Source organism: Eupeodes corollae, chromosome 3 (genome assembly GCF_945859685.1).
Source record: "Eupeodes corollae chromosome 3, idEupCoro1.1, whole genome shotgun sequence".
Lineage (NCBI taxonomy): Eukaryota > Metazoa > Arthropoda > Insecta > Diptera > Syrphidae > Eupeodes > Eupeodes corollae.
Genome location: NC_079149.1, coordinates 17847821 through 17872914, shown reverse-complemented (window position 1 = coordinate 17872914; position 25094 = coordinate 17847821). Strand labels below are relative to the sequence as shown.

At 34.3% G+C, this 25094-nt stretch overlaps 1 protein-coding gene across 1 annotated transcript in view; it reads right to left on the bottom strand.

The window, feature by feature from the left end:
• LOC129952825 (putative uncharacterized protein DDB_G0277255) overlaps positions 1-25094 on the bottom strand; it is a 162285-nt gene that overhangs the window by 17691 nt on the left and 119500 nt on the right. The window contains exons 3-5 of the mRNA XM_056065677.1: positions 24869-24924; positions 23217-24234; positions 18333-19658 (exon numbers count right to left, since the gene is read on the bottom strand). Of these exons, the coding sequence (XP_055921652.1) occupies positions 18333-19658; positions 23217-24164 (2274 nt within the window). The 5' untranslated portion in view covers positions 24165-24234; positions 24869-24924. The remainder of the gene's footprint in view (positions 1-18332; positions 19659-23216; positions 24235-24868; positions 24925-25094) is intronic.

Genomic DNA, 25094 nt, shown 5'->3' with positions numbered 1-25094 from the left:
AAAGTCATAAAGTTAAAAAGATTGATATTATGAGCTTTTGTGCCATATCCCTTGTTAAAACGTTTATCCGCAGCCGAAGGACGAATAAGAAAAAAAGCAACAACATCATTGTGGAAAAAACAAGGATAACGAAATTTATATATTTATATAAAGAACTTTTTTGTTTTATGACCGTTCATAGATCAAATTGTCGATATGGAAGTTTAACAGGAGAATGGTCTTGTTATGAGCATGATTGATTATTATATAACAAAAACAACAAAAAAGGAAGTTAGGGGCATCTCTCTTACTTTTTTTTGATAGAAGGTTAAGGATTTAGATTTTTTTTGTGTTGTTTTTGTGGACTATATTTCATTTTCACTAAATTTTATGAGAGCTATGAAAATGAAAACAACATACTCTTGGCCTTGTACAAGATTTTTGTTTTGTTGTATTCAAATTTTTCTTTAAGGCTTTTTGAATAAAGTTATAGAATTTAAATTTAATAGACTTTTTGTTTATAGTTCAATATTTTTTTTTGTGTGAGTTATTGGAATCATCATAAAATTGAACTTATTTTAAAAAAAAAGTTTATGAAAGCTTAACATTTTCTTATTAAGAAAAATGTAAATATATTTAATTTTAAGACATAAAGAAGATATTTTCCTATTAGAGGTTTATTTTTGATATTAAAAATGGAAAACAATATCAGCCCAATGACTTTTATGGATACAAGTTCATAAAAGTCTTTGGGCTGATACCACGGTGACCACTTGCGGTCATCTCGTCAAGAAATAACACCAATGTACGAGCAAACGAAATGTTCGTAGTGTATTGTTCCATTTTTATTAACGTTAAAGTTTTACTTGTCAAATGTCAAAGGAAGACAGCTCTAAAAGTAACACTTAACAGCTGTCCAATAAAAAGTGCTATTCGAAAAGAAACCCCTTGTTGGCCCTTTATATATAAATATAAATATGAATATGAATATGAATATGAATATGAATATGAATATGAATATGAACATGAATATGAATATGAATATGAATATGAATATGAATATGAATATGAATATGAATATGAATATGAATATGAATATGAATATGAATATGAATATGAATATGAATATGAATATGAATATGAATATGAATATGAATATGAATATGAATATGAATATGAATATAAATATGAATATGAATATGAATATGAATATGAATATAAATATGAATATGAATATGAATATGAATATGAATATGAATATGAATATGAATATGAATATGAATATGAATATGAATATGAATATGAATATGAATATGAATATGAATATGAATATGAATATGAATATGAATATGAATATGAATATGAATATGAATATGAATATGAATATGAATATGAATATGAATATGAATATGAATATGAATATGAATATGAATATGAATATGAATATGAACCAAAACTGGTTCTCCTGCTTTACCCTATCAGTTCGGTCCCATTCGGACACAACCCTATTAAAACGAAGGAGCTCTACTCGACTATTCACGCAGTTCGACATGGTAGATTAGCTTAGCTGCCAATCTATCCTGTTTCAGACCGCATTTGTCTAAAAAGAGGAATGCTTCTGGTGGAATGAACCCGCTCAAACGTGCACTCTCTAAATACTCGTCGTTCGGATAGAACGCCCGAAAATTAAATTGTTGGTCGAAGACATAGCTCTTGCAATGTGACCTCAAACGAGTTTTATTACGAAATTGTCAATTCTGTTGATTCTAGCCCCGTTCTATAGGACCTAGTTGGACAAGCAATGCACGTAAAAAGATTTGGCTGTTTGATATAAGCCGGTACAGCGCCATGTAGCAAATTACCTTCACTTTGGTGTCAAGCCGACTGCTAAAAAACAGCCGTTTCGTCAGAGCGAAGACTCCTCTGGCCCTGGTCAGAGCAGCATTTATATGTCTGTCGAAATATAAATCCCAATCTAACCAGATACCGAGGTACTTCACTACACTCTTGCTCGCTAATCGCTGCCCGTGAAGATCAACGATGACCATATTGCTCCAATTCTTGCACGTATCCCTCGTGGCCCTAGCCAACGGAGTCCGGAACAGAATTGTATCCGACTTCTGGACATTTATTTTCAGTTTCCAGCCGTCGCAATATCGCTGAATTTTGTTGAATAATAACCTCAAGCTTTGGGACCGTTCGCAATTGCCTTTGTAAGACTACCTATCAAATCGCTATTGTAAATGCTGAAGAGAATCGGCGAATTCACAGCTCCCTGTTGAAGACCATTGTTAATTTGGAATGTTGTGGTAGAAGTTACATTGCCACTTTTGACAACAAACTTTCTACCGTCAAGCATAAACAGCAATGGCTTGCTTATGCCAAGCTAGCTCAGTTTTAGGTAAACCCCCTCTAACCATACGGTGTCAAAGGCCTTTTCCAAATCAACCAGAACAGCACCTGTACATAGTTGTTTTGATTTAGTCCATTGGATATCAGAAACGAGTTAAGACGCAGCATGAATTGTGTCATGACCCGCCTTGAACCCGAACTGATTATCCGGAATTATTTTGTTGTCCGCAGCCCACTTAGTCAGAGCCCTATTGATGATCTTTTCGAAAACTTTACTGATACTCGGAACAAGATTTATCGACCGAAGATTTGACGGGTTGGAGTTGTTCTTTCCCTTTTTCGGGAGAGGATGAACCACAGTGGTCATTCAATGCACTGGATAATATGCATTATTGAAGAGTGTGGGGTAAATGTCAATTGCCTCCATCGGTAAATGTCTTAGTACAACGTTGAATATAACATCGACACCTGCTGACTTTTTGTTTTTTTAATGAGTTGAAGATGAGCTGAAGCTCAACATTCGTCACTAACAAGGGAATTACTCCAGTTTGTTCGGCGATTATGGCATTTGCCAAGGAATCCTTATTGAACCGCACGAAAACGCGGTTCTCAGATCGCCATTGTCTCAAATCATTTCGGAGGTAAAAGTGATTAAGAAGGGCTCTGTTTTGCAGGTCATGGTTGGGGCGAAAAATATTGGTCAATTTCTGTATTTGTCAGGTTTCTGTTGTTTGGTGGGGCTATGTCACTCAAACGAAGTTCTCTCACTAGGGCGTTGGTGAAACGGGGCCAGCGCTTCTTACTGTAATTGTAATGCGTTGCAACGTATTCTTTCAACTCCACTCGTTCGTTGGGAATCTGCATTACAGCAGCCAGTCCGCAGTGATCACTGTCGTACTCGACTGTCTGTAAGCAGTTTCGAAGGTGATTACCCACTTTGTCTGTTACTCTCAGTGTGGTGTCGTACAGCAAAAGATCCAGAAAGGAGCCCCTTCTTGGATACGATAGCTTTTCAGTAGCTAGAAGGTCGACGCTGTAAAGATTCATCAAATTAAAAAGATGGTTACCTCTGGGATTACTATGTTGATTTCCCCAATCTTCATGTTTTGCTTTCAAATCAACGGCCAAGATGTAATATTTTTCTTCCAAGCTCAGTTTAAGTTCCCTAAAAAGAATTTCGAGTTCTAAAGCAAAGTAAGTAACCTGCTTAGCTCCAGCCGCATAAGCCGCAATCTTATACATCCGCTTCCCTAGCGTCTTGAGCTTTCGCAATTTATTTTTGTATATGACTTTATAATTAATGCCTTTTCGTATAAAGAGAGCGACACCGCCCCCTTGAGTGGAGTCGGGCCGGTATTTTCTTACGATAATGTAATTTTTATAAGTCAATTTGTGTTTTTGTTTAAGCTTGGTTTCGATAGTCATAAACACTTCGGGACTGTAGTCTTTCAACGATTGGAACATGTTGGCTCTTCGTTCAATCTTAATCAGTGAATTTACATTCACAGCTAGGACTTTTAGGCGCGTCTCCGGCACGGCAGCGCGCCCATTATGGTCTAAATTGCACCAGGCCTTGCTCCTTAATCTGACTTTTCAGCCCTGTTAGTTGACCTTAAATGATCAACAACAAAGCTACAATGTCAGGCTGAACCTTTAGTGCCTTCGGGGCAACTGTTGGTGGAGCATGTCTCGTGTTCACATTCCCTGACACCATTTGGGTGTAGGAAAATTTAGGATCCACAAATTTTTGTGTTCGAGCCTGTCGAACTGTTCGACTTCTTTCGGCTTTTTGAATGGCCTGTTACTGTTTCATTTCTTGGACCCTAGGGCAACCCCTATAGCTAGCCGGGTGCCTTTGGTTTCAACAAAGTACATTTGAGCTGGGTTAAATTCTCAACCCGCTCATTCCCCAGGTATGAGGTCTCCCTTAATGTGGGTTTCGGAGCACCTGACGCAGAGCAACTGCATATGCTCCGGCACGGCCAAACTTCTGGCACTTCGTGCATTGTAAAATGTCGCCATGTCTTTTTAGTGTATTCCAGAGTATAACGCACTAACAATCATGCTACGGGCATACAAATGTAAATATAATTATATTTTGATACTGATAGCTGTATTAAAGTATTGGCAGAAAGTCAGTGTCTTAAATCTTTTTTTTAGAAATAAGTAGCTTTGCGCTTGAAAAACGTTGGGAAATATTGAAAACGTACGTACAGAATGAATAATGTGTAACCCAGCCATTGAGCTTTTTGAAAAGAAGTCTTGACCGAAGTTAAACACTCGATGCACATGCTGTAAGCATATCTTTCTGATGCTAATCGCAAATAATTGGACCACAATTCTTCAACAAGAGAGAACAATGTTCCGGTCAAGCATGGGCGTAACAGAGCCATGCTAACCCGTTTTTTAAACTGAAATTAAAGATACTAATTTCGATGACCTTTTAGATGCAATTTCAAAATCGATTTATCAGCCGTCTTGGCAAAGGTCGAAGCTACTTTAACGTTTCTGAAATGCGATTTGAAACTTTTGAACTATTTCTAGTTGAAAACCGTGAATAAAGGAAGTTATGCCAATAATCGGGAAGTGATTGAAGTCCTAGTGAAAATATCATCGAAACAATCGGTGTCTTACTCTGCGAAACAATCAACAAGTTCTTTAATAATTGAAGTGTCAGAATGCGCTACTACGAAACCAAAAAGAAATAAGCTATTATTTGGCGCACCCTTTAAATATTAATAGAAACACTTGATACTGCGGAAATGTACATATATGATATTTTTATTTAAAAGGAAGTATTTTTCAAGCCTTTGGTAATGAGATATCAATCATGACGTATGACATTCATTTTCGTGTGTTAATGACACTCAAAAGAATTAAGGTGCAATACAAAAGGTACGAGTATACAACTCTCTGTGATCAATTGTAACCTGTTCTTAAAACAAATATCTTTATTCACAACAAAAATAAACTCCCAGACTATTTAATAAAATTCATATTTACTTAACTGTTTTTCAGACCTTTTATGATATTTACATGATATCATTCTCGCGTTTCGCAATATGTACAAAGAACTCATATAATACCAACTGACATTTCCGTCATGAGTGATAATTTTCTTCCATTTTTGCAAAACAAATGCGCGATAACTGTGAAGGTTTTACGTACTTAAATCAAACTTTTACAACGTCATTCCTCTGTTCTGTCAGTTTTTTTTGTTTGCTTGTGAATAATTTACATCACGTCCCAAAAGTTATTTGCATATTAATTTAAAACATAAAATTCAGCTGTCCAATAATGAGTTCGTAGGGATGTGTATAGATATTTTTTACGGAAGGAACATTAAGTTATTTGCATGCGTATATGTATCTAGATAGCAGAAATTATAATTCAAGGTACAGCCAAAGAAAAAGTAGCTGTATTTAATCCCTTAAAAGGACAAACCCTTAAATCAAAGTAAATGAGCTAAACTATGAATCATCACCAAACTTATGCAATCTTCGCATGTCATCTGTTTTAGTTTCTCTGAAGGTTAATCTCTTGTCCTTTTTTAAAATTTATGAAATTTATGAAACTCTAAGAGTAGAAAAATGGGTTGATTTTGATGGATTTGTGTAACTTTATATTGAAAGGTTTTGTTTTTAAAAGGTTTCCATGTATGAAACTTTAAAAGTTTGGAAAGTTTGCATTTTTCAAATGCATTCAAAAAAGAGTAAAGAAGAGTTTCCTCTTTCAAAACAAACAAAGTTGAATGAATGAATCCTTCGCATCTTAATGTACAGTGTACATAGTTCATACATCATTCTTAAATTCATTTTGCAACGAACAAATATCTGAAGTTGCAAAATTGAAAAGCACACACAAGATATTTTTTTTTTCATTAAACTTTAAGAAAAATCCTCATGAACTTTCTGCCATGCTCTACAAAATGATGCAATTTGTAAGTGAACATTGAAATAGGTTCGGACTTATTTTTAGTTTAATATTCAGGATTTAGTACGCTGGGGGCTCTCTAAAAATGGTCAATTCGAGATTGTATTAATTAAAGTAATTTAAGTTATTTGTTAAGTGCTTAACAATGCGAAATAACAAATGTCTGAAAATGCAACTGTTGGGCGCCATTTTCGGAGAGAATACAATAAATGCGCAACATTACGATTAAAGTAAATATTTACACGGTTTTTATATATGCTTTCATAATAACTCAAAATATTATTGAATTTGTGTTTGTGTTACGAGCCAACAATTTGTATAAACTTAAAAAAAAAAACATTAAATGTTCACAATTTTCTGTCAAAATGTAAATTTCTTTTTAATAACTTGAAACAACTCACGTTTGATATAAAAGTTTCCTCTAATAGTTAACCACTATTAAATGTCACCCCAAAAATCCTAATGCCGGACCTGCAGCGTATGAACAGACCATAAGGCAATGATAATGGCGATAAGTCAGCTAAGCCAACTTCTCTAACAGATGTTGGACTAAAAAAATTAATTAAAGTGCAACCTAGTTATGAGAACTTAGGTCTTGACAAATGGATTTCGAACAAAAACAAAAAATAATACTGAAGAAAAACTATTTATTAGCTGAAAACTAGGGTGGCGTAGTTATCAAGTTTTTGTTTTTATGTAATGTAAAAGGTGAAAGTCAAACCTTACAAGAGCAACAGAAGGCATACAAGTTAAAGGGTAGTAATTTAGTTTATAAGGAAGTGTTTCTGTGTAAATATGTTATCATAATAAAATTATATGATTATGAAATGACCATAAAACAATAAAATGTTAACAAAAGAAATACTGAAACAAAAATGAAAAGGTGTTCAAAAAAATGCTTCTTGAGAAATTTTCTTGAAGTTGGGCAAACATTTACATCTCAAGATTCTGTAGGTAGCGAAGGGAATATACAATATTTTGTGGAAATTAAATGAGATTACTGTTGGTTAAAGGAGAATTATTCTTTCACCTGAGCGTCGAATTTGTCGAGTTGTAGAAGCTGAGTAGGGTCAATGATTTTTGGAAATTATTTCTCCATTTTGACCAAAGGTCGCTCGCCCCTCCCCTTCCCAATCATTTACTCCCTCCTACGTCTGCTTTGTGCTATTATGCTGGCTGATGGCTCCTTATCCCCTGATTGTATAGTGTATCACTGTCAGTCAATACCTAGTTTCCTGGGACGATTATGGCTTAATTGCTGTTCGTCTCTCCTTGTCAAAAATATATCCTTCCCTTCAACTTCCCAATTGGGCTGGATCAAAGGTGTTATACGATCCGTGCCGATGATCAGCCAGGCTCAGGGCCCAATTTTTAAAAATATCGATCTATTTAGTGATAGTGATCTTTCCACTACCAAAGAGAGTAAACCTCTCCAGGACGCCCCTAGTGGTGATCTCCGTAGGGTTAGCAGCGCCGTGAATAACGACCCTGCCTTCACTACGAATACCGCCACCCAACATAGGATTCTTACAAACAGCGGCGTTATGCAAGGAGGATTCTAAAATCCGCCGGTTCAACATTGGAGGATGGAAGTAATCCCATCTGTAGCAAGATGCAAGAGTGGGCTAAATCCATACTAAACAAAACCAACATCAGCTACGACTTCACGTCAAAGCGACAAAGGTCGTGATGGCACGATTACCTCTGACCGTTGGCAGATGGTGAAACTGGGGCTCTCGGCTGGAGAACATCCTAATACACTGAGAGACCTCCTCCAAAACGGAAATACACGATCCAAGTAATTGTACCTTCTTCAATAAAAGGTCTACCACTAATTTTTAACAATAAAGCTAAATATCTTGGAATGATATTGGACAACAAATTAAGTTGGAAATCTAATATTCAGGAAAGAGTTAAAAAAGCTATAGTGGCTCTTTTTCTTTGCAATAAAGCCATAGGAAGCACATGGGGTTTTCAACCTCGCATAACCTATTGGCTATACACATCGGTCACCCGACCAGTCTTATGTGCGGGGTTCTACTATGGTTGCCTGCACCGGAGAAAGTCAATACTACGACAAACTCAGCACAGTCCAACGCACTGCATGTCTCTGCATAAGCGGGACATTGAGAACCACATGCCTCATCTCAATGTACCAAACAATAATGTGGGTCACTCGATAATTTTGAACCTTTTTAGTTCTATACCAAAGTACACAGACTAAACTATTCCTAAACCTCAATTGGGCAAAGACTTCCAGGTGTTCATTCCATCCAGAGATGAATGGGAAGACAAAAAACTCCTGGCTAACAAAAGCATTCATTTTTATACAGATGGATCCAAGACAAATGAGGGAGTTGGTAGTGGTGTGTACTCAGAAAAGCTTAATCTAAGCTTCAAATTCCACCATTCTTATTATTGTAGCGTCTTCCAAGCCCAAATTTTAGCGATCAAAGAGGTTCTCTCCTGGCTAAGAGAAAACGTGATATCAACTTCTGATATCCGCATTTTCTCCGACAGCCAGGCTGCTATTTAATTTCTTGACGATGTCTCAACCAAATCTCAAACGGCCCTCGATTGTCGATCGTCTCTTATGGAGATGGCGCAGCAGTTTAACATTCGCCTTTGCTGGGCGCAGGGCCACAGAGACATCACGCAAAATTGTAGAGCCGATGAATTTGCTAAAAATGGAACCGTCATGCCTATATAGGTATACCGATAGCTACATGTAAACTTCTGCTAAAAAAAAACAGACTTTGCGATAGCAAATTCTAGGTGGCACAATTTACCAACATGCGCAGCTACAAAATTCATATGGCCTTTGCTGGAACTAAAGCGCTCCAAAGACTTGTTATCTCAAAGCAAACTTCATGCGTCCTTACGGGACACTGTTTTATAGGCGGACTCGCAATATGACTTGGTGTAGCCTCAAATGACTTCTGCAGGAGCTGTATGGACGAATAAGAAGAAGAGGACACAATTTCTCATCTTCTGTGCACTTGAAGAGTAAAAGTAAAATAAAGTAAAAATTAAGTGACAACATTGATGAAAGACATTTTTAACAGTTTCTAATAGCAGTTTTAAATAGCTCGCTTTTTGGACAGCTGTCACTTTTAAAGCTTTTGACATTTGAAAACTCAGAACTACTGTTCACCCATCAACAACGCAATGAAATTATTAACGGTACCTAAATATGTTGCTGCAACTTTAGTCGTGCCGGCCATTTGACTGACATTTTTTCCATTGTTTATAGCATATCTTCGTCTTAACAAAGAAATAAACAAAATCCATTGATTTCTCTTATCGAAATACCCTATATTTTCATCACATTTACTTTTCTATTGTTGAGATTATATTATACCCAAAAATATCACTTTAATAAAGATGTCTTTATGTTTAGAGAAAAAACTAATTTTCTTTTCAATTCTCAACTGAACGCGTCTAAAACAGTTTACAAACGAACCTCTTCTGAAGTTTATAAATGTCAAAATAATAACAAAAAATGTTACCACTTTGTGAGTTTTAGTTTGATAATCGAAAAAAATACTACTATTTAAAACTTCAAAACTCTTGGATTAAAAATAAATATGAAAGCAAATATCTGCAATCTATTCGTGGCTTTTAATATATCCTTTAAAATTCAAAAATAAAAATGATATTGAAACAAAATGGGTCAAGTGTACTATGTGTTATGTACTGTACATATTTATCTATACATGCGGACTTATCATCCCTGACATTGTTTCACTGGCCTTAGTTACACATTGGCCTAGGCTTATTTTGTTTATATATTTTCTAAGGGTTTGTTTTGTTAGATTGACGTGAAGTGATTTGTATGTTGGTTGTCAAGATTGAATATTCTTTGAAAGACAATTTGAAGTGTTTTATAGATGTTTCGATAAGGGCACATCTACCCTTTAAGGACGAGGTTTCTGATGAAAATCATACACAATGTGATGATTGTTATTTAAATCACACCAACTTTTATGAACACACAATTTTTTTCAATCCACTCCCTTTCGACACTTTAATAAAATAACAAGAAAAAAAATAGGATTAAAGTTGACCTGGTTTTATTTTTAAACCCCCAACTTCTATACCAAACTGACATCACGTCATAAATATTGACAAACATACTTTTCACAGCACTGTTGCCATAAGTACTCATCATTCAAACAACTAGAGCAGACACAATATGATGATGATGATGAAAGTGATAATGATGATAGAGGATGACGATGGATGACGCTAAAGACTATAATATGAAGTATGGCGCTGGTGCATAAGGAAGCCAGCTTTACCCATTATGATGATGAGAGAGGATAAAACATTGCACCCACTTAAACGGAAATCGAGGCCAATCACGTTTCCACCTTGTAGGCATAGTCATCATAGGCACTATATTTTATAAATGGTCCAACCACAAAAATACAGTGTTTTTTGGTATGCAAAGGCAAAGTTGGGGTTCCGTCATGATAAGTATGCCAACTTGTCTCCAGTCAAAATGCAGCAATTTATCACTGTTTTCCTATAAAGAGCCTTTTGTATTTTTAGGCCGTGTTTGTGTATTATCATTCAGTAAATTGAGAAGTTAGTCATTTTGTCAATCAAATTATGTTTTCAAAAGTGACAGTTAAAGAGTATAAAGAGAAAAGAACGCTACCAACACGCAATGTTTGACAGTTCATAATAGCCTAAAGAAGGAATGACACCCACTCTAATACCAAAATGTGTGGGTGGCTTTAATTTGATTTGATTTTCAGTTTCATATTTAATTTTCCATTTGTCATCATCGATTAATTATTATTTTTGTAATTGTGGCACAATCATAGTAATTGAATAAGAGATGCTCTTTTATTTTAGTAATGGTATGTAGCACTGTCATAATTTTGAATGCTGCTTTGTATGGATCCAACCTTGAGGCTGCAGATGGGTTTTTTTATATTTAAATATTCAATTGATCAATTGATTTTCCACGTCTCGTGGATTGGTACGCCATTCAGCCACTGGCGCTGCTGGCTGCCACCAATGCAAATTGCAATTTTATTTTATTTTCCGTTCTGCATTGGATCCGAATAAACCGCACGCAACATAAACCACTAATAATGACCTACCAACCAAAATAATGACACATAAAAAAAGAAAAACACAAACATTTCGAAATTCTCTTGTTCAAATAAATTGTCCATGGAAATTTATAATGAATTGATATTGTGTGTTAAAAAAAATTGCTATACATTAATCAAAAACCCTGAAATTGGTTGGTTCGGTATATACGAAGAACATGTAGCTGAAAGCTGAGGCATCAGCTAAAAGGAGATGGTGGATAATTGAAAATGATGGTATAATAACAAATTAAGTTTATTTTGTTTTTGTTCATTTTATAAAAGAAAAGGACGTACACAACAGAGGTAACTCCCTGAAATTTGAGGGGTTTTAAGTTATAATTAGGTTTGGCATTTTGTGTGGTGCTTAAGCTTTATTTTGACAAGATTGTGGTGAGGCTGATGTTGGGCGGACTGATTATGGTGGATTATCTTGAAAGATCTTCTTTGAAATTGTGTTTAAGGCTATTGATAAATTACTTTGAAGGCTTTGAAATTAAGTCAATTCATGAAATTTGTTTTATACGTGGGCCCTTTTTTATGGATCATACACATTTATACAACATTTGTATGCAACATATGAACATTATACAACTTTCATAGATTTCATTGGAAGTGTTGTATGATATACATAATGATTGCTTTGTTGAATGACACAACTTTCCAATATTTCCAGTGTAAATTTGGAAACCAATTATTGTATGACAGCGGGTGATACGACAAAGATGTGAACAGAAATAATACAACAGAACTGTCAACTGTTAGTAGTTTTAGATGATTAGACAATTTGCTTTAAATCTGAATAGGTTTGAAACATCAGAAGTGTCACTTTGATTAAACAAACACAATTAAATCTGACCTGACTTATTACACAATAATCAAGTTCAAAGTTTAAAAGCACAACGTGAAGATGGTCATTTGAGTTTCCCACAATCGAATGTCGCATCACACCTGTCAATTGGGCGGCCATTTTTCTCGTTCGTGAAAGGCTAGTTTAATAAATTTTCAGATGAATGTAATGGAACTAATGTACTTTGACATAGATTGCCATCTAGTGATAGAAATGTTTTAAGATTTCAATTTATATTTCTATGACTCTAAAAATTAAAAATAAGCCGGGCCTATACAAACAGTTAGATAACCTAACCTATTTTGCTTTGTATCGCATGAGTTTATGCAAACAAAAACGTATTTACAAAAGAAGTAAATTAGTACGTAAAACCTTCCACACAAAATTCAGATGATGATAATTACGAATCTAAATACGTTCATATTATGAATGTTGTCGTTTTATTGTTCTTTGTTGGTTTTTGTACCTATGAATATATAAGTCGTATATAGTCGTCTCAAATTAATTGTTTTGCGGCCGGCATTATTTAGTTGAGATTAGGTTTCATGATGCATTTGATTAACTTAATTAGATAACAATGTTACTTTACTATACAGTTACGGCATTATTAGGTTCATTTGTATTTAGTATAAAATAAACCTAATCGTAACTTGGATGCTAAAAATAAAAAAAAAAAATAAACAAGAAATTGTTTTGTGTAGATATTGTGTGGTTTATTGTTTTGTTTGATTAGGTATGTCGGGTTTTATATTGTACGAATGTACATAATGAAATATCCGATTAATTGAAACACAACACTCTATTATGTCTAGAGAGTAAAATTATAGAAGACAAGGAGATATATGTACCTTATTATTACTAAATGATGCAAACGTAATGTTCCGTGTAGAACTGATAAAAATACAAGACAATAGTATTTAAAAGTTAGCAATGGAAGGACTACATAAAGTGGAGAAAAGCTGTCACTTAGTGCATTCTGAGTCCATTATTTTGGGCAGCTGTCAATTTTAAAGCTGCCATCTTTTGACATTTGACAAGTAAAAGTTGCACCATGACTTAAAACTGTACACGCTCAAACCCATTAAAATTCTTCCAAGAAAAACAAACACCTTAAAGGGCCTTGCACATGAGAGCGAACAACGAATGGACGAACAAACGTGATTTTACACATTTCAAAATGTCAATTTCAAATAAAAACACATTCAAATTATAAGAAACCAATTGACACTAGTGTTTGGATAATAAAATTTGCATTTTGTTCTCTAAAACAAGACAATTTTGTAAAAACAATTTGGTAGTAACGAATTGCAGTGTGGTTGCTACGAACTGTCAAACTCTATTCGCGTTCCACATACCTTCCACACTGCAACGAATAAATTGTTCGCGGTCAATTTAACCTCAAATTTATACCACTCTTGTTTTGTTTGTTGAAAAGGGAAATTATAAATTGACATTTCGTGGCTGTCTGCGAATATAAATAAAGCTCATGTGAAAGAAAAGTCAAAATATGCGAACATCCACAGTTCGCAGTTCGTAACTCATGTGCAAGATGCTTAAGAATCATTTTGAAAACGTAACAATTTTACTAGCTCCAACTCATCATTTGTAGAATTTAACAATTTCAACTGTACTATCCTATTTCATTTTACCTTTCATTTGGGAGCAAAGTAAAATAAGGACATTTCAAAATGTCACCGGAAAAGATTGTAATGTCATAACAGAATGTCAAAGAAAATTTGTCAAAATTTTACTAAATTGTGTTAGCATCTTAATGTAATGTTATGAGGTAGTACTATCTCGTACATGCATTTCCTAAGTTCATTACATATGTCTATCTATTTGCATATTTAAGACATCTACCTCTCAAAAGAAACTACATTTCAAATTCTTGTAACAAACTGTCACTGTCAGAATACCAGCAAAAAAAACTGTGATGTCATTTAATCAAATCCACTATGACATGTAATCAACTATAAGATTTTCATGTAATGTCAAAATCTCCATGTCAAAATAAATATAGAAACATAAAAATGAAACAAACACAAAAAATGTAACAGAATATATTCTGCCATCTGTTGTAGAATTTCATCATCATCATGCAATGAATGCATCAATTATACGCAGCAAGTATAATATTTTCTTTGAATAGAATGTGTAAGTGTGCAAAAGTCAGACAAACGGAGAAAAAATTCATAAAACCTACAACATTTATACAAATGTAAATTGAAATAAATGTTTAACTATAACTTTGTTTTGACACATATAAATATAATTGAAATTTCCTTTATAAATTAAGGTCAAAAATGGTTAACATTGGCATTTTAAACGAAATTCAATTTATTAACATTGTACGGAAAATTGAGTGCGAAAGTAAGTCCAAAAGCACTTTGTTGCACTTTTGTGTGTACATATAGCTTTTTGACATTTTTGAAGGACGTTAAGTTAATGAGTAATTTAGTATAAGAAATTGAACCGACGATCAAAAACTGTTCGTATCCATTTCATTGGATTTAATCATAAAACGTCTTTTTTGTTTTGGAACATCAAATCAACAACATCTTTAGAGAATGACGTTTGCCAATCATTTATGGCGGGTTTATATGCTCATTTGTACCTTCATCTGGAATTATGAAGTAGAGATGCAGGTGCATGTAAGTCCACCATTAATGATTGGCAAACGTCATTCTCTAAAGTTGTTATTAATTTGACGTTTCAAAAGTAAGCAAATAAAGCGAGATAGATGCATTCCAACAAATTGAATATAGTGGCTCCACATGTTCGCTTCTACACCTACATAATTATGCAGTTGAAGTGGGGTTAAAAAAAAATATCTATAGTAGGCATTCATACAGATCTCTGCAGATTACTCTCACTGTGTAGAATTAAATGCGTACAACAGTGTAAGCTTACCATTAGGTCTGTTCGGTATCAACAAATAATCAAATCTTACGAACGTCGAATGTCCTTCAAAATGGATCCAGAGTGGAATGTTCCACGTTAAAAAGTACTGAACCACATTTTTATAAAATTATCTTAAACTGCAGATTGACAGCTGACGGCTGAGATGACAGCCTTTCTTCAGTTATTTTAATATGCATCATTAACTCGCTGACGTGCTTGAAATCTGTTCGTTGAATAGACTTTTGGGTGCGTTCAATGAACATTTTCTTTATTTCAAGGAAATCATTAGTGACAGACAAAAAAGTCCGCTGGCCTTCTGTCATACACTTGAACCCAGGAAAAGTTGATCCTTTGATTAAATCGTTCATGCATCTAGCTTTTAATCCTTTTTAAATTGATATCCTTTTCATTAAGAATTAACTTCAAAGTTTTAAGTCATATTATACCTACAAAGGGAAAGGAAGAAAGAACATATCTTGGGTGACTGGAATATAATTGAATTAAAAGTTCAAGTGACACGTTTGCCATCTTCTAACTCATGTATACCTGGTTGAAATGCGTATTTGAGTTGAGGTCACTTGAACTTTATACTGTATTACACAATATCCATCTCAAAATGAATCTTTTTATAATTTTAAAATAAATTTTTCACAACCTCTTAGCTCAAAGGTTAGAATTACAAATAATACACCCCCAATGGCAAGAGAATTTGATTAAATGCTTGAATGGGGGTGTGTTTGTTATTTTTTTCTTTTTCAAATTCAATTGAAATTAATTTTATGTTTTTTCATTTCAAAGTATAAATACAATGGTTCAGTGCTTTGAAAATATAAATACTTGTGCATAACAGACAGGGTTGCCATGTCCTGATCCTAAAATAGCTCAGAAGCCCAATTTAAAAACATCTGTAGCTCAAAACCAGAGCCGAAAAGAAGCTCAATTAGCCCAATTTCTATTCCAATATTGAAGCTTTGATGATAGCACATCTTAATTTGAAAAGAAACTAAATATGAGTTATTATTGGTCTATCATACTAAATTTTGTGAGTACCATTTTAAAAAATAGCCCATTTTGAAAAAATAGCTCAAATTCCAAAAAATAGCCCAATTTCCAAAAAAAATAGCTCAATCTGGCAAGCCTGACACCAGCAGACATACCACCACATAGAGGATTATAGCTTGGGTTTGTGTTCATAAATGCAGCACGCTAGTCACGTTTTTGCCTTTCCAAGTGTCTTGTCTTTTGTCATAACGACGACGAAGACGAACGCCAACGAACCAAACGGCAACAAACGAAACGAATTCATTTTGATTGCGTTTTGGTTTCGCATTATTTCAAAAAGCTTTGGAAGAGAAATAATATTGCTATATAGAATAATTGAGGTATATATGTACATATACCTTATTTAATCAGACACCCGCTTTATGGTGGGTTTTTTAGAAGGGAACATGGAATGCTTTTCAAAATCGGTTTAAGTAACTTGATAAATGCTTCAATAGCGAACTTTAGATGGTTGGTTAAGATTCCAAAAGATTTATTAGCTTTTGGATTCTTTTGTTTCATTGGTTTATAGAGTTTAATGGTTGAGGGTGAAAATAAATCTTGAACTTTTAAGCAAGATAGAAAATGGAGGAGAGTGGAGAGAGAGATGGGTAAGACCAGAATGAAATTGAAAAGGTAATGGTGCTGAGCAAAATAATGTTTTAACGGTTTGTTTATGAAGTCAACTTGAAACCTACAATTTACCTGAACAATTGAAAATAACACCAACATTTATTTTGAGGAAATATCTGAATATTTAAACCAACTTTGTTGTTTATTGTACTTAATTATACGCATGTAGTTGTGAAATAACAGTAAATTAATTTAACTACTGTCAAAATTCATAAAGTTTTAAAGAAGCATCTAAGATTAAAGGTGAAAATATCAAGAAATATAATAAACCCTTTTTATATGAAACATCAAAAGTTCGAGTTGAATTAAAGTTGAATTTTCAAACTAGGATCATTTTCATGCGACTTTAGTTATCCAGTTGAAGTGGAGTTGCAAATGTCTTGGGATTACCGAACTTAAAATCAACCTTTGTATGGGGAAAGTAAATAAATTTCCATTATGAAGTCCTCTATGTACTGTTTTCAACAAAAAAATTAAAGTTTATATTAATTTACTTATCAAGCCGTTTGACAGACAGCTGTCAATTTTCGAACTACGACGCTGAATTCGATGGTACAATGTACAAACCCTTTTAAAAATGGATTCATTCAGTGCTCGAAGTGGCGTAAAAGTTCATTGAAAATGTATGCGAATTGTTTAACGAGATTAAACTTGATATATGGCATGTCAAAAAACAATTGTCAAATGTGAACTCTCAGGAAAAGCATGTTTTGTTTGTCAAGTAGTTAAAAATGGGTTTTATTCAAACAACTATACAAGTAAATTACAGTTCTAAAAATGAAAGAAATGTAAAAACAAAAAAGAGAAAACATTTCACTTTTAATCCTTTTATCCAAGTTGAAGTTGGTTCTCCACCTCAAATATTGAAATAAAAACAGTTTAAAATAATATACATATGAACATAACCTAACTTTAAACACAACACAATAAGGTTATATTTACACGTCCATAGATATCTCTTGTCAAACACATTTATCCAAATTGACAATATATGTAGGGTTAACAAAAATATAATATTGAGTGACAGATTATCAGAGCATAATAACGATGAACTTAATGTCAACCCAAATCTGAATTATATTGATGGAGTAAGGTTAAAAGGGCTTAAATGTTTGGTTGGTCAGGAGTGGTGTTGATAAAAGCCTTGCAAATACATTATGCAGATAAAATTGAAATTATTTTAACATTTTTGCAGATGTTTTGTGTAAGAATATAGCTTATTATTTCTTAGAAGGATCTACTTCATGACAGGAGTAAAATTTCCAACAAAATGTCACCTTAATTGTTAATTGAATGACAAAATATTATTAAGCTAGTTAAGATTTTTTGAATTTCTCTTATTACTTGCAAAAAACTGAAACCTCAAAAATGACACTTAAGAGTGAAAAGTTCCGAGACTCGTTTGGTGATTAATCGATTTTTCGACGCATTTGAAGATTTTAAATGACAATTGATTTTGACGTCTTGCAAATAAATGTTGTTCACCATAGAGAATATTTATTTAAAGGTAAATCTAAAATATATTTAATATAACTCACCTCAGTACAAAATCGACATCCGCATTGCGCCAGTGTTGTCGCCTCATTCGGGGCAACGTCAATCAGACAAAGCTTGCATGTGAATTCTTCTTCCAATTCAACAGGAAGCGTTACCACTGCCGTTCCACTACTGCTCGAAACAATAATCGGCGACAACGGACTCAACGGACCCGACAACGGTGATGAATTTAACGTCGCCGTTGTCACATTCGATGGCGGAATGTTACCGTTAGCGGAGCTCTTCCTCGAACTTGTATTACTACCGCCATCTACACAATCGTTGGTCTTACTTATGATACTACTACTACTTAGATTGCTAAAGTTATTGTTTAGATTATTTGAATTGTTATTAACATTTATGAATCCGCTATTAGCGGTATTCAAGGAATACCGTGAACCGGACACGGCCAACGATAACAGACTAGAACAACGCGAACACGTAGCGTTCGATGTCGACATACTATTTCGGAGTCGATTGAGCGGTCTTATTTGCTCGGTGCCATTTATGCTGATGCCACCGCCACTGTCACGAATGCCACCGGTGCGACTGCCACCCAGTGGTGTCCCAGCGCTGGTATCGGACATTGGCGAACATACTGATGAGGATTGTCGCGTAAGTGCAAGTACCGTTTCGCACTTTCGCATTCCCGTATACTGCACAATGGACTGCGACTTTTCATGATGCAAACTGGTAGCGCTGCCTTCTCGCCGCAACAGTGGCACCACATTCCACAACTTCTGCTGGACAGCTGTGTTCAAAGATGTTGTGCTGCTAGTCGTTGGCACCTTATCGGGCAAATAGCTAACCACCTCCGGTTGTCTAAAGCCCGATGGATCTCTTAAGATCACATTCTGATCGGATGGAGTTCGTGTGATAGTTATTTCGGGTGATGGTAACAACGGTGGACTAAACGATGTATCCTTGGATGGTTTACGTCCAACCAGGGACTTCAGGAAATTCTCAAAACGTCGCCGCCTCGGTATTGGGCCCCCAGCAAGAAGTGAGGCTGCATGAGGGCCCTCGTTTTCATTTTGTTGGTGGTGATTTGTTTGATTGTTGATGCCGTTGACAAGATTATTATTGTTATATTGTGGTGGATAGGTTGCGTTGTTGGTGGTTGTGGTTGTCAGATGAAGTGGTAGATTTGTTGGTGGTTGGGGTGATGATATGGCACGTCGTGCCCGCAAATTAGTCAAATGAAGTTGTGGTTGGATGTTAAGTTGATTCTTCGAATCCAATAGTGACGCGGTTTCATTTTCCGAACATTGCACCTGATTGCTGGTCGTTTTCTTCGAATTGGCCAGATTGTGAATTGGCGAGGAGTCCTGAAAAACAATAAAATGTTGAAATTAAAAATAAAATCAATTTGACTTCAATTTAAGGCATTCAAAAATTTATTTTAAATACACCTTTGAAGAAAAATGTCATTAAAAAAGAAAATACGGTAAATTTAGGTGACTTAACGAATATTTTAAAATATAAAGTGACACTTTTTCAATGGAAACTTTGTATCCCATTTCAAATTAATATAACAAATCGAAGGTGGATTTTATTCGTAAGCGGATTAGAATCTTATTTTGTTATAGAGATTTAAGTTCAAATTAAAGTAAAACACTGCGAACCAATTACGTCAATATGTTCAAGATGATGAATTTGACAATTAAACAAGAGAGTAAAATTAATATGACCTTTTTGATAAGACCTTCAAAGAACTTTGACCCTAAGAAGTAACAAAATTGTAGTTCTTTCCAATACGACTACAAATTCAAAATCGAACAAACCCACACATTTCAAATGCGAACTGTCAAATTGTGTAATAAAACAAAATGTATGCAACACCTTAAATAAACTTCATAATGGAAACCAAAATCGATTTAATTAAAAATTATAGGATTTGAAATCATCGGAACAGCACAAAAGATTCATTATATTTTCTTCTTGTTCGAAGAATTTGATATAACCAAAGCAGTTGACATTTCGAAGAAAAAATCACCACAAATACTTCTCTCTTCGCTTTTTATAGAATGATTTCTGAAGAGCAGACAAAACCAGAATATTGTTTCAACAGAAATTCCAATTAAATCCATATTAAGCGAATGAAAACTCAATTTGCATTTAAATGTTCCTAAAACCACTCAAGCAGTCCATAAATAATATTTTTGTCTGGAAATTTCTTTCGAATAAAAAACAATTTATTGTATTTACATTCGCATATATGGCAATCAGTTATTCTAACCCGTATAAACAATTAAATACTCCATGAATTTAATCCAAAAATGTAAACTGGGCTTTAATTTACGAATATTTACTTAAAAAGATAAAACAAGTTCATTAAACAAATCAAATAAAAATAAAACTCAAGTCCAGTGTCACATTAAATAAGAAGACAAATTACATGAAATTAGAGCAGGAAACACAAATCCATTAAGGTTAAGATGACATCGAATGTAATTTGTGAAGTAAAAAAAAACAAAGATGTCACATGATTGCGAGTGAGCTGAAAGCTAAACCGCCTAAGTGAAAAAGTTAAGTAGTTGGCAAACATTATGTGGCATTAAAGTAGCACAGATTATTATAATATCAGCAGAGCATGCATATAAATGATGTCTTGAGATGGTTTTGATACATACGGATAAGTATGACGTGAATAGAATCAAAATGGCGAAATGGGTGTTTTTATTTCCTGCAAAGTACAAACGTAGACTTACTTCATCATCACATGGTTAGGAAAATAAAAGGAATTTAAATTAAATAAAAAGAATAAGTTAAGTGGAAGGTTTTATTTTTTGGGATAAGTGACAGTTGCATAATCAACGAATTTGATTTGCTTTGGGAGATGAGGGCAAAACAATTGCTACCATAAATTAATTCTGTTCGCGTCCAGTTTGTATTCGTTAAGTAGCCTTCGGTGGCAGTAAGATAATGGTATAAGAAATGGACTCTTATTTTCGTGACTGTCAAAGTTAATGTCAAGGCAATATTTATTAATTGAAACGAAAAATTATGGAATGGGGAAAAGTATTGTGAGAGCATGTATACCTTTTCGTATGGGGCAACGAGAAAATAGGGACCAATCAGTTTTCAAATATCATCAAAATCCGACGATTCAAGTAGATGAACGAGCTTAATTTTGACGTTTCTCTGATTCAAACACCTCTTACTCTTTCAAATAATTTCACTTGACTGTTTCTTTCTAACAATATGAATTTAGTTATACACTACGCAGAGATGTCAAAGAGCAACCTAAACAAGGTTAATGACCAAATTGGATCGTTGATGGTTGACAACGAAAACATAGGGACCAATCAGTTTTTAATTATTATTGAAATCCGACTATTCAAGAAGCTAGACTCAATTGATTTTGACATTTCTCTGTTTTATTCACCTTTTAAATCTGCTCGCGTCCAGTTTGTATTCGTTAAGTCGTTTCGGTGACAGTAAGATAATCGTATGAAAAATGAACTCTTATTTTCGTTGCTGTCAAAGTAAATGTCAAGGCAACATTTATTTATTGAAACGAAACATATTCGAATATGGGAAAGGTATTGTGAGAGCATGAATACCTATTCGTATGGGTCAACTTGAAAATAGGGACCAATCAGTTTTCGAACATCCTCGAAATCCGGTCATTCTAGTAGATGAACACGACTAATTTTGACGTTTCTCTATTTTATCCCCCTCTTAAATCTGTTCGCGTCCAGTTTGTATTCATTAAGTCGCTTTCAGTGACAGTAAGTTAATCGGATGAAAAATGGACTATTATTTTCGTTGCTGTCAAAGTAAATTTCAAGGCAACATTTATTTATTGAAACGAAACATATTCGAATGGGGGAAAAGTATTGTGAGAGGATGCATACCTATATCCGTATGGGACAACGAGAAAATAGGGACCAGTCAGTTTTCAAATATCATCGAAATCCGAACATTCAAGTAGATGAACGCTACTAATTTTGACGTTTCTCTGTTTTATTCACCTCTTAAATTTGTTCGCGTCCAGTTTGTATTTGTTAAATCGCCTTCAGTGACAGTAAGCTAATCGTATGAAAAATCGATTCTTATTTTCGTTGCTGTCAAAGTAAATGTCAAGCCAAATATTATCGAATAGAGAAAAGTACAGTGTGAGCATGCATTCCTATTTGTATGGGTCAACGAGAAAATAGGGACTAATCGGTTTTCAAATATCTTCGAAATCCGGTCATTCAAGTAGATAAACGCGACTAATTTTGACTTTTCTCTGTTTCATTTACCTCTTACTCCTTGAAATAAATTCACTTGACTGTTTCTTTCTAACAATATGAAGGTAGTTATACAAGAGATGTCAAAGGGCAACCTGAACAAGGCTAAAAACCAAATTGAATAGTTGATGGTTGACAACGAAAATATAGGGACCAATCAGTTTTTAATTATTATTGAAATCCGACCACTGAAGAAGCTAAACTCGCCTTTATTTTGATGTTTCTCAGTTTTATGCACTTCTCACTCCTTAAAATGAATTCATCTGACTGTTTCTGTCTTATACTAAAAAAAAGTAGTTAGAGACTATAAATAAATGTCAGAGAGCAACCTGAACAAGGCTAACGACCAAATTTGACAATTGATGTTGTCCATTGGTCCATTGGTCGAGATTTTATACACGGAAAAATAGTTTATCATAAATTGCAATTTTTGAAATTGGCAGCAAAGGCTTTATTAAACTGAACTTTTGACACTTGTGGGGTAAAACATACAAAATGCACATTCTGATAAAAAAAAATCATTTGATGCTTCCAAAAGTAGCTTAAACCTCACTTTACCATCTTGAATAAACTAATGTCCCCACCCTAACACCCCCATTGTTAAACTTCTATAACTTTGTCAAACATTTGAAAAGATAGCAAACTTACCCTTGATTCCTGCTCCAATTCTTCTTCGAGGGCGCTGTAAACCGGAGCGTACCAAGAGTACGCGTGCTGTTTCCTTGTATTAGCAGCCGTTGTGTTTGTTGTCTGTTTGTGGGCTGAAAAATGTCCAGAACGCTGACCACTTATGCTGCTATTAGTACTATTCCCTCCTACTACTCCTGAGTAATTCAAAGGAAGACTTCGTCGATGATGTTGAACACGTCCAGCAGCAACTTTATCCAAATAATTGTGTTGACTATGATGGTTGCTGCGATTCTTATGTTCACCTGCAGTTCCAATCGATTGACGATGATACGATAAAAATGGTTGACTCTCAACGTTGTGATCATCAACGTAACTATCACGATGGTGGTGATGGTGATGTCTCCGGCCACTGCTATTGACAGATGATGATGACACTTCTTTTTTGGTGAATATCAACGAGGCACTATTCTTGTGAAGACAAATCGAACGATCTCGATCGGAAACAGTTGCTTCGATATTCGTCAGCAATGGTTCTGTCTCGGACAATGGTAAGTGATGATGATTTGCAGTGGATTCGATATTCAATGTTGATGAATCATCCGATGCAAATGACTCAAACAGAACGTACTTCTCGTCCAGATGATTCACGAAAAAATTCGAATTCGAATTCGAATTCGAGTTCGAACGTAGTAGAGCAGTTTGTTGATGATGAAATAACTGATTTGGTGATCTGTCAAATGCAGCTTCTGGTGTGACTGGTGGTGATGTACTTAGATCGACTATACGGAATTCAGATGGATCGTAGTCTCTGATGTGAATATTATTGTTATTTGAAGTTGTTGTCAAAAGTTGCTGTTGTTTTTGTTGATGATTCTCTAAACGAGGTTCTTTATGATTTTGTATTGGTTGTCCTAGTGGTTGGACCACTTCATTTTTGACAGAACTTCCTGTCAATGGTGGACGCATTTTGACAGTTTATTTGTGTTTTCTTGCCAGGTGGCCTAACAGATAATAGGGAAGCCATTTTGATACGAGCCTGTGAACACATCGAGAAGAAAAAGAAATGAAGATAATTATACAAGAAATGAGAAATTTTGGAGTGTGTTGTAGATTTTGTGACATTGGTTGGAAAAACAAAAACAATAACAGAAAACTTTTGAAACAAGAGATTAATGACTTGTGAAAAATCGTTATACTGTGTCAAGATGTCCTATGTGATTTATTAAAGGCTCGTGTGAATTATATTTGTTTTTGGGTGAATCAGTGGGACAGTTTTTATTTTCATATAACGTATAGACAACGTTCATTAGATTCTCGATTTATTGTCCTTTTTCATTTGGCAAAAAAGGAGAATAGGAAACTTATGAAATAAATTCAACTGAGTTTGTTTCAAGGACAAAGGACATTTTGGGATGGAAAAAAATAATGTTATTCAATTTTTTGTTTAATGAAACAAGTTACATAAATGATTTTGTTCTCGTGAATTTGATCAAAATGGAAGATTATTGTTATGGGTCTAATAAATAAAAAGTAATATCTGTTATCGGTATCTTAGGATGAATTTAAGAAAAGTACTTTTCCTGGAGGAAAAATTATTCATTTCATTTGAAATTCGATTGGGCATTTTATAAATAACTCTCTTTGGTATTATTTTTAAAAGATATATTTACCATTTTTAAATGATTCCACGAAGAAGAACCTTCGATTTGGTATGTAAATCCCAGTTCTGAAAATAAAATAAGAAAACATAAGAAATTAGTATTCGTACAAAATTGAAAAATTGCATATTTTTAAATTAAAATTAAAAACTTCATATTATGGTAGCAATGATTGCAATTACGATACATAAATATTGAAAAATTCGTTAACGTAAAATGTTTAAATTATTTTCACAGT